Below are 15,689 nucleotides of genomic sequence, written 5' to 3' on the forward strand. Positions count from 1 at the left end.
GTCCATTCTTGGGTTCTGTGAGTCTGCTGCTGTTTTGTTCCTTCAGTTTTTCTTCGTTCTTATACTGCACATATGAAGGAAATCATTTGGTATTTCTCTTTCTCTGCCTGGCTTATTTCACTGAGTATGATACCCTCCAGCTCCATCCATGTTGTTGCGAATGGTAGGATTTGTTTTCCTCTTATGGCTGAATAATATTCCATTGTGTATATGTACCACATCTTCTTTATCCATTCATCTACTGATGGACACTTAGGGTGCTTCCATATCTTGGCTATTGTAAATAGAGCTGCGATAAACATAGGGGTGCATATGTCTCTTTCAAACTGGGCTCCTGCATTCTTAGGGTAAATTCCTAGGAGAGGAATTCCTGGGTCAAATGGTATTTCTGTTTTTTTCGTGTTTTTGGGAACCTCCATACTGCTTTCCACAATGGTTGAACTAATTTACATTCCCTCCAGCAGTGTAGGAGGGTTCCCCTTTCTCCACAACCTCGCCAGCATTTGTTGTTGTTTGTCTTTTGGATGGTAGCCATCCTTACTGGGGTGAGGTGATATCTCATCGTGGTTTTAATTTGCATTTCTCTGATGATTAGCGATGTGGAGCATCTTTTCATGTGTCTGTTCGCTATCTGAATTTCTTCTTTGGAGAACTGTCTGTTCAGCTCCTCTGCCCATTTTTTAATTGGATTATTTGCTTTTTGTTTGTTGAGGTGGGTGAGCTCTTTATATATTTTGAATGTCAACCCTTTATCGGATCTGTCATTTATGAATATATTCTCCCATACTGTAGGGTTCCTTTTTGTTCTACTGATGGCGTCCTTTGCTGTACAGAAGCTTTTTAGTTTGATATAGTCCCACTTGTTCATTTTTGCTTTTGTTTCCCTTGCCTGGGGAGATATGTTCATGAAGAAGCTGCTCATGTTTATGTCCATGAGATTTTTGCCTATGTTTTTTTCTAAGAGTTTTATGGTTTCATGTCTTACATTCAGGTCTTTGGTCCATTTCAAATTTACTTTTGTGTATGAGGTTAAACAGTGATCCAGTTTCATTCTCTTACATGTAGCTGTCCAGTTTTGCCAGCACCATCTGTTGAAGAGACCGTCATTTCCCCATTGTATGTCCATGGCTCCTTTATCATATATTAATTGGCCATATATGTTTGGGTTAATGTCTGGAGTCTGTATTCTGTTCCATTGATCTGTGGGTCTGTTCTTGTGCCAGTACCAAATTGTTTTGATTACTGTGGCTTTGTAGTTGATCTTGAAGTTGGGAAGTGACATCCCCCCCACTTTATTCTTCTTCTTGGGATTGCTTTGGCTATTCAGGGTCTTTTGTTGTTCCATATGAATTTTAGAACTATTTGTTCCACTTCGTTGAAGAATGTTGTTGGTACTTTCATAGGGATTGCATTGAATCTGTATATTGCTTTGGGCAGGATGGCCATTTTGATAATATTAATTCTTCCTAGCCAGGAGCATGGGATGAGTTTCCATTTGTTAGTGACCTCTTTAATTTCTGTGAAGAGTGTCTTGTAGTTTTCAGGGTATAGGTCTTTCACTTCCTTGGTTAGGTTCATTCCTAGGTATTTTATTCTTTTTGATGCAGTTGTGAATGGAATTTTTTCCCTGATTTCTCTCTCTGCTAGTTCATTGTTAGTGTGTAGGAAAGCTACAGATTTCTCTGTGTTAATTTGTATCCTGCAACGTTGCTAAATTCAGATATTCTAGTAGTTTTGGAGTAGAGTCTTTAGGGTTTTTTATGTACAATATCATGTCATCTGCAAATAGTGACAGTTTGACTTCTTCCTTACCAATCTGGATTCCTTGTATTTCTTTGTTTTGTCTGATTGCCGTGGCTGTGACCTCCAGTACTATGTTGAATAACAGTGGGGAGAGTGGGCATCCCTGTCTGGTTCCTGATCTCAGAGGAAAAGCTCTCAGCTTCTCGCTGTTAAGTATGATGTTGGCTGTGGGTTTGTCATATATGGCCTTTATTATGTTGAGGTACCTGCCCTCTATACCCATTTTGTTGAGAGTTTTTATCATGAATGGATGTTGAATTTTGTTGAGGGGTTTTCAGCATCTATGGAGATGATCATGTGGTTTTTGTCCTTTTTGTTGATGTGGTGGATGATGTTGATGGATTTTCGAATGTTGTACCATCCTTGCATCCCTGGGATGAATCCCACTTGGGCATGATGTATGATCCTCTTGATGTATTTTTGAATTCGGTTTGCTAATATTTTTTTGAGTATTTCTGCATCTATGTTCATCAGGGATATTGGTCTGTAATTTTCTTTTTTGGTGGGGTCTTTGCCTGGTTTTGGTACTAGAGTGATGCTGGCTTCATAGAATGAGTTTGGGAGTATTCCCTCCTCTTCTATTTTTTGGAAAACTTTAAGGAGAACGGGTATTATGTCTTCTCTGTATGTCTGATAAAATTCCGAGGTAAATCCATCTGGCCTGGGGTTTTGTCCTTGGGTAGTTTTTTGATTACCGATTCAATTTCGTTGCTGGTAATTGGTCTGTTTAGGTTTTTGTTTCTTCCTGGGTCAGTCTTGGAAGGTTGTATTTTTCTGACCAGTTAGTTTTTAAAGGAATCAGCGGTGGTTTTAGGTCAGCCTTGTTGTCCTGGAACAGTTCAGCTTCTGTGAGCAGAGGGCACGGGCCCTCGGAGCTGCTGCGTGTGTCCCAGCAGCGGCCTCAGCTTCAGAGCGTTTCTCGCTTGAACTTGAAAGCTGCACAGACTAAAGTTCCAACCTGTGGCAGGCCTGTGGGGACGCGTCCATAGCCCCCCTCTGAACTCGCCGTGGGTTGTCAGCACGACAGGAGATAAAGGAGAGGTTTATAGAGGCTATAGCATGCCACGTCCCTGGAGCTTGCCAGCCACACCTGTGAGTGGTGGCTCCTTGCTGCCCCGAGCATGTCAGCATTTCCCCGTGGCCCTGAGTTCTCCTGAGCTGTGGCCCTAGTGGTGGCGGTCAGAGACCCAGTGGCGGGGGAGGCCCTCTGAGCAAGGTCAGTTGCCTCCCTGCCAGCTGCCGTCCTGTTACCCGCAGACCTGTGCCCTGTTCTGGTTGGGGAAGGGTCTGCTTATGTTCCAGGAGGTGAAAGCAGGTATCTTCTGCTGGTGTCTGGGCTCTGGAAGGCAGTGCCCTCCTCCCTCCCCCCAGGCGCCCTCTGCTGGGACACTGGCCGCTGTACACGTCAGCAGCGCCTCCTGCCCCCCTGCCAGCAGGAAGGGTCGCAGAGGAGGGAAGCCCGTGCGAGAGCAGCAGAGTCCTGCTTTCAGACCCACGGAGGCAGCCTGGGGTTCCTGCGGGAGCCGACAGGGAGGCCCCGCACTGGCCCGCACGTCCGTCTCCCAGCTGTGGCCGTCCGCTCCAAGGCCGTGGCTCCGCCGCCGCCCGGCTGCTCGTCCTGAGGGAGGGACTGTAGCTCTGCCGTCAGGGGTTGCTGTGCGGGCCTTTCTGCAGCGCGTGGGCAGGCGCCACGACTGTGGTCCCACTGAAGCATCTGCCTTGTTCCCCACCAGCCCAGCGGTCCCTCCGCCTCTCCACAGGGGCACTCCTGTCACCTGGGAGCTTCCCCTGTCCTGCTGGGACACGTTCTCTAGTAGCTTTCTGAGAAAAAGGACGTTGGTGGTAAACTTACTTTCTGGAAATGTCCTCGTGTCTTCTTTAGTCATGTGTCATTGAGCACCAGCCACGTGCAGGATTTGGGGGTGTAGACTCCCCCATATGATCTCACCCTCGCTTGGTGAGGGATGGGATGAGATGGTGAGGGGCCTGTTGACTGCTGACTGGCACAGCTGGTGGGCATCACTCCCTCTCTGCCCTGCTCCAGGTGGCTGGCCTCACCCTGCTGGCTGTTGGGATCTACTCCGCCAAGAATGCCACGTCTGTGGCTGGACGGTACATCGAGGCGCGGCTGGGGAAGCCCTCCCTGGTGAGGGAGACCTCTCGAATCACTGCGCTGGAGGCCTTGAGGCACCCGCTGCAGGTAACTGTGGTGGGCTGGGGGCCAGCATCCTGCCCCAGTGCTACCCGCCCCCTCTTCACGGGGCTCCCTTTTGGCCTTTTCCTTCCTGCTGATGCTGTCCCTGGGGTCTGTGCATAAGCACAGGGGAGGCCCCCCATCTGTGGTCGCCTCAGTGGGACTGCTGTTGTGACTGTTCCCTGGGTAGACTTGGGGTTTACAAACTCCCGAGGCCCCTCTGCCATCCTGAGAGGAGTTGCTGCCAGTGGCGTGGTGCTGGCTGCCCACCCCAGGGGGAGGCAAGCTTCTGGCCAGCACTGTGTCCCTCCCCAAGGCACTTTCTCCCTTGGGCTGCGGCTGGACCTCTGCCTATCGCACACATGGTGTGGGCGGTCGAGAAAATAAAGGTCCATGTGGACCTGCAAGTCGCCCGGCCCCACAATGCGGACAATCTCATCTGCCACCCTTCTGGAGCAGGCCGGGTCACGCGTGTCCTGTGGAGAGAGCTCCGCAGCAGTCGCGTGTGCCCGTGGGGCAGCCGCCCCGCGGCCTCTGCTGATGCCCCGGCCTCGCCCCGCAGGTCAGCAGGCGGCTGCTCAGTAAGCCCCAGGATGCGGTGGAGGGCGTCATCCTCAGTGTGAGTGGTGCTGCCGTGGGGGCTGGGGCTGGGGCTGGGGCTGGGCCGGGTCTGCCCTTCTGCCCTGGCGTTTTCCAGCTCCAGCAGATGGGGCTGCTTTTCATTCCTGAAGTAGCATCTGCTGACTGAGCCCCAGCCTGGGATCAGCGGCCCGTCGTGCCGGCCCAGGCGCTCGGGAAGGGCAGCCCCTGTGGCAGTTTCCCCCAAATGGCCGTGTCCCCTGGCAGCCCAGCCTGGAGGCACGTGTGCGGGACATCGCCATCGCCACCAGGAACACCAAGAGGAACAAGAGCGTGTACAGGAACATCCTGATGCACGGGCCGCCCGGGACCGGGAAGACTCTGTTTGCCAAGGTGAGTGCGCCTGGCCGTGCAGGTGGGGCTGGGCCTCCCGGGGGTCTCACCCGCCGGGAACTGCGGCTGCAGCTCTTGGGGAGTGGGCGCTGGGTGTTGGGGCCTCGTGGGAGGGGCAGCCACCCCCCAGGGCCTCCACAGCAGGTGGGAGCAGGCCGGGGCTGGGCTGCTTGCAGAGGAGGAAGCGACCGCACTGTGCCTCTTCCCCTCCCGCCCTTCTTGCCCAGAAACTTGCTCTGCACTCGGGCATGGACTATGCCATCATGACGGGCGGGGACGTGGCCCCCATGGGGCGGGACGGCGTGACCGCCATGCACAAGGTCTTTGACTGGGCCAACACCAGCCGGCGAGGGTGAGCCAGGTGCCATCTGAGATGCCCCTCCAGTGCCCAAGGCCACTGGGCTCCTGCCAGGAAGGGGCTCAGTGGCTTTCCCTGAAGCCTGCCCCTGTGGTCGTGCATGAGGCTGGAGCAGCTGCTGTCTGGCAGCACCCTGGGGGTGGGGGTCCGGTGGAGAAGTCCATCCTTAGTTAAGAGTATGGTGACCTGTGCTCCTTACAAGAGCCTCTCAGTGTCTCTGATTTTAAACTATGCAAGACAAGAGGCTGCAGGGGGAGGTCATTCAGCGCCAGGTCAGGATGGTCTGTCCTCTCTGCACGCCCCTCCCGAGGCTGAGGTCTGGGGTATCAGATGCTGCGGAGTCCAGCACGTTGCCTGGGTCCCTCGAACAAAGCTCCAGTCTTAGCGGGGTCAGCACGTCACTGTGTGACAGGGCAGTGCCCGTGCAGGGAGGCCTCTCCCGGGGCTCTGCCTGAGCGGTACCCCCCCTTCGGACCCTCGTCATCACAGCCTCCTGCTCTTCGTGGATGAAGCAGACGCCTTCCTCAGGAAGAGAGCGACTGTGAGTATTCTGGAAGCCTCCGTCTGGTGAGGTTGGGCTGGCCGCAGGCGAGCGGCAGGGGCCGCGTGGCCACGCCTCCTGGGAAGGCCACTGTGGCTGACCTCAGGCTGCTCCTCAGTGGCGTTCCTGTGACGAGTTGCTGCAAAAGTAGCAGTTGAACCTTTTACAGACACTTCTGGGAGTTTAGTTTCAGAAAGTCAGTGTTCTGTGCAGCTCCGCGGGGCAGGGGGCGGGGCCTTTGTTTACGCCTCCCTGGCTGCCTCGTGCCCAATGCTGCAAGACCGTAAGTGTCATCTTCTTCCTTCCTCTGCAGGAGAAGATAAGCGAGGACCTTCGGGCCACTCTGAATGCCTTCCTGCACAGGACGGGACAGCACAGTAGCAAGTGAGCCACGGGCAGGGTGCCTGGGCCCCATGGCAGCCGTCCCGGGGCCGCTGGCCACACAGGGCAGGTGCCTTACTCACATGCCCCCAGTGCTGGGCAGCATCTGCTGCCCCTGTGGTGGGGATGGCCAGTTGGGCACAGTGGGGTACCGGGGCCACTGAGGCGTGCCCGCTGGGCAGCAGGTTCTCTCATACAGGCCACTGCCCTGGGGTGCCGGCTGCCCCTTCCAAATCCCCTTGTCCTGCTGCCCTGCGTTGGTGGGACCTCACTGAGGGGTGCTTAGCTCTGTCCATCAGCTGTGGGGCCCCGTGTCAGACGAGCGCGTATCCTTCCCCCGTGGCTGCTGTGGTGAGGACCCCGCCCCCTCTCAGAGCCCCTGGAAGGCGAGTGTGGGTTGCTGCTGAGGTGACCCCTCTGTTCAGCTGAGCCCCAGGCCTGCAATCCGGGCCCCCAGTGTTGGAGGCAGAGATCTGTTTCAGACCCCAGGGTCCCTGCCCCTCCTGCAAATGGTGAGGCTTACACAGCCCACCCCACTGGTCAGAGGAGAAGCATGCAGTTGGGGCGAGGACAGAGTCAGCAGAGGCTGGAACAGGCAGGGAGGGAGCGGAGGGGGGACAGTGCCTGGTCCTCTGGGTTAAAAAGCTGCTAGACGGGTTCTGCTAGAACATTGCCCTGTGTGGCTTTGAGAGGCCCCTGTCCCAGGGAGGGCGGTGCCGGCCAGGAGCCCCAGCTCCCGTCTGCTGGCACAGGTTCATGCTGGTCCTGGCCAGCAACCAGCCCGAGCAGTTTGACTGGGCCATCAACGACCGCATGGACGAGATGGTCCACTTCACCCTGCCGCGGCGGGAGGAGCGGGAGCGCCTGGTGAGGATGTATTTTGACAAGTATGTTCTGAAGCCGGCGACGGAGGGAAAGCAGTAAGTGTCCTGGCCACCCACTCACTCCCTGCCTGCCACGGGCCTCCTAGCACCCTGCCACACTGCCCCGGCCCCAGCTCCCGTCCGGCTCCGGCACCATACCCCAACCCACCCTGTGGTTTCACGTGGGCTCAGCGCAGGGTCACGTGCGGCTCCATCGCCAGGGCTACCGGCAGCTCTGTCTGCCTGCTGCGTCCTGGGCCCCTGTCCTGCTCCTCATGGGTCTCTGATGGGATGACCACTCCCACAAACGAACCGTTAGTGCCTCTGGGCCCTGTGCCAAGCGCCATAACCGTCTGGGGTCCTTAAGCACACGCTCAGGCCCCAGGCTGCAGGCAGGCCCCCGAGAGCTTGGGGCACGGCAGCCCTCGCTGGGCCCTCGCTGAGCCTGTCAGGGTGGTCTTGGAGCAGGATTCTGTGCGCTGCCCACTGCTGACCCCGACTCCCAGGAGCCTGCAGCGCCTCGCCTGCTCACAGCAAGGCCTCCAGGTTGCGGGATCCCACACGCTCCCACGCTCTCTGAACGCGTTGCCCGGAGTGCTCCAGAAAACCAAGGCTGCTCTATCTTTACCTGCCTCCCGGGACCTGGATCCCGCAGCCCTGACCTGGATCCCCGTGGCGTCTGCTGCTCCGAGACGGCCCCACCCGCCCCACTCCCCTCTGTGGCGCACCCCCTCAGGCTCCCCTCTCTGGCCTCCTTTCTCCCTTCCCCAGCTGGTCCAGGCCCCCAGCCTCCCAGTGGCCCATCCTTCTGTGCAGTTGGGCTTTCTGAGGCCTTTTTACTTTCTTGGGCCTTCAGCCAGACCGGACTGGGGGTGGGGTCAGCATGCGGGCGGGATGGGCGTGCTGCCGCGCCCTGGCTCAGAGGCCTGGCTTGCTTCCCTTCCACTTGCTGCCGGCTCACTGAACAGCTTGTTGCTCATGTGCTTGCAGCTGCTGCTCTGGGTGGGGTGTGGGGTAGGGGGTGAGGGGACCATGGACCCTGCCTGGGGCAGGGGTGGGGCTGTGGGCATGGTTCCTGGAGCCCTTCCAGTCGCTGCACATCCTGACTGGCTCTGTCCCACCAGGACCCCATCCTGGGCTCCGGGAGGAAGGGGCGTGCCCAGCGGGGTCGGAAAGGCAGGGCGGGCAGGCTGGCCCCAGGTGTGGGTGTTGGGACACAGTTTGGCTCCTTAGAAGGAGGGTGTTGACGTGTGTCCCCTCCGAGGGTGACAGGTGCCCTGCTCCTGGCAGATGTCCCAACCCTCCGTGGGGCTATGCAGGCCTCTGGTCTTGCCCTGGGTCCTGTGGTGCATCACTGGGGACCTGTCCTCACCAGGCGCTTGAAGCTGGCCCAGTTTGACTATGGCAAGAAGTGCTCAGAGGCCGCGCGCCTGACGGAGGGCATGTCGGGCCGGGAGATCTCCCAGCTCGCTGTGGCATGGCAGGTGAGTTGGGGACACGCGCAGCACAGATGTGAGCTCAGCCAATCTGGAGGCCCCCTGAGTTGTGTGAAGGGCCCTGTGCTGGCATCTGTATCCCCCAGAGGGGGGAGGGGGGAGGGGGGCCAGAGCTCACGGAGCTGAGAGTGTCCCAGGAAACGAGCTGCGTGTCTCGGCATCGGGACCCCGCAGGCCTGTGCTCGGCCCCTCAGGACGCCCTGCGCTGTGTCCTGGTTCAGGGCCCAGGCAGTCAGTTCCAGGAGCTCTGCAGAAAGGTGGGAGGCCAGGGGCCCCGGCCTGGGTGGGGCAGAGGAATCCTGTGGGCTTGGCAGGGCACGGGAGATGAGCCAGGAAAGGACTGTCGCCTAATAAGGATCGGGCACCACCTTCCCCCCGAGGTCTGCATTGTCTGCTCCCCGCTGTGTGTGAGCAGGTCCCCTGTGGCATCCAGGCAGCCTGTGCTGCAGTTCACTGCAGGGGGCCACACTTGCCTCTCGCCACCCTGGTCCGGCGTTTGCTCTGAAGTGTGCCGGCAGCAGGTCCGTGGGCCTGAGTGACTCCGGGAGCCTTGGGTGCAGCCCTCAGGAAGTGTGTGCTCACCGTGGGAGGGTGCCGAGCGGCTCGGTGCTTCGCTGCTGGCCCCCACTTGCCCAGGGCCTGTCTCAGGCTACATGGCAGCCCAGCCACTGTAAACGTAGCTTTTAAGGGAATGTGTGAATGTGTGTTTTATGAACTGAACAGATGGCTGCTGTGACGTGAATGTGGCCCAGGCACAGGGAGCCGAGTCAGGATGACTGGGTTGTGCTTCTGCCACAAACGGCCCCACGTGGGCAGCTGGGGGCTCTACTGCAGGCCACCCCCACTCGGAGCCCAAGCTTTGTGAGGGTGGCTGTTCCACAGCCAGAGTGGAGAACAGCCTGTCCTGTCCTGAACGGCTAGCAGTGCTATGGGCCAGCATTCTGGGGTCCTGGAAGGGCCCGCCTCATGGTGTGCAGACTGCCGCCTCGCTGTGTCCTCATGCAGCAGAGACGGCTCTGGGGCCTCCCTGTAAGGACGCTGTCCTGTGGGGTCAGGACCCGCCCTCACCTGTTCCTGACCACCTTTAGGGGCCCATCTCCGCATACAGCTGCCCTGGGAGTTAAGGCTTCAGCATATGAATTTGGAGCCCTAGTGGGGGCTCACCCTGGCTCCCAGCGTCCACACTAAGGCCCACCACACCTGTCCTCCTCAACTCTCATTGGCCAAGCCAGGGGACAGGCCTGCCTGGCTCGGGGACACCAGGCTTGTCAGACCCAGGAGTGTGGGACGCAGTCTCTGCAGAGTGACCCCCTGGGGTCTGGTCCTCACCACGGTGTGTACACGTGCCAGACGGGCTGCTTTTGCTCGAGTCGTGTCCATGATTTCTCCAGGCTGGTGGGGAGGGAGGGGCCCAGGTGCCAGGCGCAGTCCTCCACCTCAGACGGCAGGCCTCTTCTCTTGGCTCTCTCCCACCGTGGGCGCGGGTGCCCGGAGCTGGCTTGCCATGGCTGCTCCTGCCTTCCTGCCCTCCCCAGGCACTTGGGCGCTTGCTCTCTGAAGCCCCTGCCAGCACTGTGTGGACCTGCTGTGGCTTCCATCCCAGCACAATTGTTTGTCACTGTGCATCACTAGGAATTTACCACCGTGGCCGTCGTCAGGTGCACAGCTCGGGCATCCAGCTTGTTCCCAGTTGTGCAGCATCCCCACCACCCAGCTCTGGAACTTTCCATCTCCCCACACTGAACCTCTGTCCCCAGCAAACCCCAGCCTCCATCCGGCCCCCTTCTCCTCTGTCTCTCTGGGTGTGACTCCCCTGGGAACGGCCTGTGACTGGGTCGCACAGATTTGTCCCTCTGTGCCTGGCTCCCTGCCGTGTGTCCTCAGGGTCCCCCCACGCTGCAGCTGGGGCAGAGCGCCCCTCCTTTCTCAGGCTGCATCACACCCCCTGTGTGGACGGACCACATGTGGCTCACCACCATCTGTCCATGGACACATGGGTCGCTCTCACCTCTTAGTGGTTGTGCATCATGCTGTTGAGACCCTGCTTTTAATCCCTTTGTCTACCCAAAAATGGGATTATTTGATCATATGATAATTGTGTTTAACTTGGGAAACTGCCGAAGTGTTTCCCATGCACTGCCCCATTGCACACTCCCACCAGCAGTGTGCAAGGACTCCCGACGCCTCCGCACCCTTGCCAGCACTTGCTGTTTCCTGATTTCGGGGTCGTAGACATCCTGATGCGTGGTGTGAGAGAGTTCTCACTGTGATTTGAGATCATTTCCCCAACAGTTAGTGATGTGGAGCATCTTGTCATGTGCTTATTGTCCATCTGTGTGTTACCTTGGAGAAAGGTCTGTTCAAGTCCTTGTCTCATTTTTTACTTGGGTGTTTGATTTTTTTTGTAGTGGAATTGTAGGAGTTCTTTATTCTGGATATTAACTCTATCAGAAAAGTGACTTGCAAATAATTTCTCCCATCTGTAGGTTACCTTTTTTTACTCTCTATTGATATTGTCCTTTAATGTACAAAAGTTTTTAATTTTGATAAAGCCCAGTTTTTTTTCCCACCTGTGCTTTTAGTGTCATAGCCAAGAAATCACTGCTAAACCCAGTATCAGGAACCCTTTTATGTTTTCTTCTAAGAGTTTTATAGAGTAAAGTTTTATGCTTAGGTATTTGATTCATTTTGAGTTAATCTTGGTTTGTGGTGTGAGGTAAGGGTCCAAATTCATTCTTTTGAATGTGAACTTCCAGTTTTCCAGCACCACTTGTGAAAAAGACTGCCTTTCCCCACTGAATGGCATTGGCTTCCTTGTCAAAAATCAGTCAAGCATGTGTTGAAGGATTTCTTTCTGGACCCTCGATTCTGTTCCATCGGTCGGTCTGTCTGTCTTTATGCCAGCACCACACAATTTTTTTTTATTAAGGTGTCATTGAACCACTCTTACGAAGGTTTCACATGAGCAACATTGTATTTACTACACCCACCATTTTTACTGTGTACCCCCCACAAGCCCTTCCAGTCACTGTCCATCAGCGTACGAAGATGCCAGAGTCACTACTTGCCTTCTCTGTGCTATACTTCCTTCGCCATGCCCACCCTCTACATTATGTGTGCCAATCATAATACCCCCGAATCCCCTTCTCCCTCCCTCCCCACCAGCCCCGCCACACCCCCTTCCCTTTGGTGACCACTAGTCCCTTCTCGGAGTCTATGATTCTGCTGCTGTTTTGTTCCTTCAGTTTTGCTTTGTTCTTATACTCCACAGATGAGTGAAATCATTTGATACTTGTCTTTCTCCGCCTGTCATATTTCACTGAGTATGATACCCTCCAGCTCCATCCATGTTGTTGCACATGGTAGGATTTGTTTTCTTCTTATGGCTGAATAATATTCCACTGTGTATATGTACCACATCTTCTTTATCCATTCATCTACTGATGGACACTTAGGTTGCTTCCATTGTCTTGGCTATTGTAAATAGTGCTGCTATAAACATAGGGGTGCATCTGTCTTTTTCAAACTGGGCTGCTGCATTCTTAGGGTAAATTCCTAGGAGTGGAATTCCTGGGTCAAATGGTATTTCTATTTTGGGTTTTCTGAGGAACCTCCATACTGCTTTCCACAGTGGTTGCACTGACTGACTTACATTCCCACCAGCAGTGTAGGAGGGTTCCCCTTTCTCTGCATCTTGCCAGCATTTGTTGTTGTTTGTCTTTTGTATGGTGGCCATCCTAACTGATGTGAGATGATACCTCATTGTGCTTTTAATTTGCATTTCCCTGATAATTAGTGGTGAGGAGCATCTTTTTATGTGCCTGTTGGCCTTCTGAATTTCTTCTTTGGAGAAATGTCTGTTCATATCCTCCATCCATTTTTTGATTGGGTTATTTGCTTTTAGGGTGCTGAGGTGTGTGAGTTCTTTATATATTTTGGATGTTAACCCCTTGTTGGATCTGTCATTTATGAATATATTCTCCCACACTGTAGGTTGCCTTTTTGTTCTGCTGATGGTGTCCTTTGTTGTACACAAGCTTTTTAGTTTGATGTAGTCCCATTTGTTCATTTTTGCTTTTGTTTCCCTTGCCCGAGGAGATGTGTTCAGAGAAAAGTTGCTCATGTTTATTTTCAAGATATTTTTGCCTATGTTGTCTTCTAAGAGTTTTATGGTTTCATGACTTACATTCAGGTTTTTGATCCATTTCAAGTTTACTTTTGGGTATGGAGTTAGACAATAATCCAGTTTCATCTCTTACATGTAGCTGCCAGTTTTGCCAACACCAGCTGTTGAAGAGGCTGTCATTTCCCCATTGTATGTCCATGGCTCCTTTATCATATATTAATTGAGCATACATGCTTGGGTTTATAGCTGGGCTGTCCATTCTGTCCCATTGATCTATGGGTCTGTTCTTGTGCCAGTACCAAATTGTCTTGATTACTGTGGCTTTGTAGTAGAGCTTGAAATTGGGGAGAGTAATTCCCCCAGCTTTATTCATTCTTCTCAGGATTGCTTTGAATATCTGGGGTCTTTTGTGGTTCCATATAAATTATAGAACTATTTGTTCTAGTTCATTGAAGAATGCTGTTGGTATTCTGATAGGGATTGCATTGAATATGTAGATTACTTTAGGAAGGATGGCCATTTTGACAGTTAATTCTTCATGAGCACGGGATGTATTTCCATTTATTGGTGTTTTCTTTAATTTCTGTCATGAGTGTCTTGTAGTTTTCATAGTATAGGTCTTTCACTTCCTTGGTTAGGTTTGTTCCTAGGTACTTTTTTCTTTTTGATGATTGTGAATGGAATTGTTTTCCTGGTTTCTTTTTCTGCTAGTTCTTCATTAGTGTATAGGAATGCAGCAGATTTCTGTGTATTTTGTATCCTGAAACTTTGCTGAATTCATACTAGTTATTGCTGAATAAAACTAGTTATTCTAGTAGTTTTGGGGTGCATTCTATAGGATTTCTTATGTATAATATCATGTCATCTGCAAACAGTGACAGTTTAACTTCTTCCTTACCAATCTGGATGCCTTTTATTTCTTTGTGTTGTCTGATTGCCGTGGCCAGGACCTCCAGGACTGTGTTGAATAAAAATGGGGAGAGTGGGCATCCTTGTCTTGTTCTCTTAGAGGAAAATCTGAAAGCTTTTCGCTGTTAAGTATGATGTTGGCTGTGGGTTTGTCATATATGGCCTTTATTATGTTGAAGCTCTTGCCCTCTATACCCATTTTGTTGAGAGTATTTATCATGAATGGATGTTGAATTTTGTCGAATGGTTTTTCAGCCTCTATGGAGATGATCATGTGGTTTTTGTCCTTTTTGTTGATGTGGTGGATGATGTTGATGGATGTTCAAATGTTGTGCCATCCTTGCATCCCTGGGATGAATCCCACTTGGTCATGGTGTATGATCCTTTTGATGTATTTTTTAATTCGGTTTGCTCATACTTTGTTGAGTATTTCTGCATCTATGTTCATCAGATATTGGTCTGCAATTTTTTTGTGTGGTGTCTTTGCCTGGTTTTGGTATTAGAGTGATGCTGGCCTCGTAGTATGCATTTGGAACTATTCCATCCTCTTTTGTTCTTTGGAGGACTTTAAGGAGGATGGGTATTATGTCTTCTCTAAATGTCTGATAAAATTCAGCAGTGAAGCCATCTGGTATAGGGACTTTCATTCTTGGGTAGTTTTTTGATTACCAACTCAACTTAATTGCTGGTATTTGGTTTGTTTAGGTTTTCTGTTTCTTCCTGGGCCACCTTGGAAGGTTGTATTTTTCTAGAAAGTTTTCCATTTCTTCTAGGTTATCCAGTTCATTAGCATATAACTTTTCATAGTATTCTCTAATAATTCTTTGTATTTCTATGGTGTCTGTAATGATTTTTCCTTCCTCATTTCTGATTCTGTTTATGTGTGTAGATTCTCTTTTTTTCTTGATAAGTCTGGCTAGGGGTCTATCTATTTTGTTTATTTTCTCGAAGAAGCAGCTCCTGGTTTCATTGATTCTTACTATTGTTTTATTCTCCTCGATTTTATTTCTGCTCTAATCTTTATTATCTTCCTCCTTCTACTGACTTTTGGCCTCGTTTGTTCCTCTTTTTCTAGTTTCATTGTGAGGTTAGACTGTTCATCTGGGATTGTTCTTCTTTCCTGAGGTAGGCCTGTATTGCAATATACTTTCCTCTTAGCACAGCCTTGGCTGCGTCCCACAGATTTTGCGGTGTTGAATTATTGTTGTCATTTATCTCCATATATTGTTTGATCTCTTTTTTTATTTGGTCATTGATCCATTGGTTATTTAGGAGCATGTTGTTAAGCCTCCACGTGTTTGTGGGCTTTTTTGTTTTCTTTGCATAATTCATTTCTAGTTGCATACCCTTGTGGTCTGAGAAGCTGGTTGGTACTATTTCAATCCTTTTGAATTTACTGAGGCTGTTTTGTGGCCTAGTATATGATCTATTCTTTTTTTTTTTTTTTACTTTTTATTTTTATTTTTTATTAAGGTATCATTAATATACACTTTTTTGAAGATTTCACAAGAAAAAATGTGGTTATTACATTCTCCCTTATTATCGAGTCCCCCCACTACACCCTATTGCAGTCACTGTCCATCAGGGTAGTAAGATGCCCCAAAGTCCCTATCTTCTCTGAGCTACACTATCTTCCCCATGACTCCACAGACACCATGTGCACCAATCATGATACTCCAAAATCCCCTTCTCCCTCTCTCCCCACCTGCCCTCTCCCACCCCTCCCCTTTGGTAACAACTAGTCCCTTCTTGGAGTCTGTGAGTCTGTGCTATTTTGCTCCTTGAGTTTTGCTTCGTTGTTATATTACACAAATGAGGGAAATCATTTGGCACTTGTCTTTCTCCACCTGGCTTATTTCACTGAGCATAATATCCTCTAGCTCCATGCATGTTGTTGCAAATGTTAGGATTTGTTTCTTTCTTATGGCTGAATAGTATTCCATTGTGTATATATACACATCTTCTTTACCCATTCATCTACTGATGGACAGTTAGGTTGCTTCCATTTCTTGGCTATTGTAAATAGTGCTGCTGTAAACACAGGGG

The 15,689-nt window shown here is 52.0% G+C and overlaps 1 protein-coding gene across 2 annotated transcripts in view; it reads left to right on the forward strand.

Moving 5' to 3' along the window:
• LOC108387022 (ATPase family AAA domain-containing protein 3) overlaps positions 1 to 15,689 on the forward strand; it is a 29,871-nt gene that overhangs the window by 8,045 nt on the left and 6,137 nt on the right. The window contains exons 8-15 of one of the 2 annotated variants that reach the window (XR_005056351.2): positions 3,848 to 4,003; positions 4,560 to 4,616; positions 4,844 to 4,969; positions 5,197 to 5,321; positions 5,817 to 5,868; positions 6,182 to 6,252; positions 7,002 to 7,169; positions 8,403 to 8,596. Coding sequence is in view for 1 of the 2 variants with exons in the window: in XM_036999655.2 (XP_036855550.1) it covers positions 3,848 to 4,003; positions 4,560 to 4,616; positions 4,844 to 4,969; positions 5,197 to 5,321; positions 5,817 to 5,868; positions 6,182 to 6,252; positions 7,002 to 7,169; positions 8,488 to 8,596 (864 nt within the window). In the remaining variant the exon portion in view is untranslated. The remainder of the gene's footprint in view (positions 1 to 3,847; positions 4,004 to 4,559; positions 4,617 to 4,843; positions 4,970 to 5,196; positions 5,322 to 5,816; positions 5,869 to 6,181; positions 6,253 to 7,001; positions 7,170 to 8,402; positions 8,597 to 15,689) is intronic. The other variant, XM_036999655.2, reaches the window with a different exon arrangement.

Source organism: Manis javanica, chromosome 4 (assembly GCF_040802235.1).
Source record: "Manis javanica isolate MJ-LG chromosome 4, MJ_LKY, whole genome shotgun sequence".
Taxonomy (NCBI): domain Eukaryota; kingdom Metazoa; phylum Chordata; class Mammalia; order Pholidota; family Manidae; genus Manis; species Manis javanica.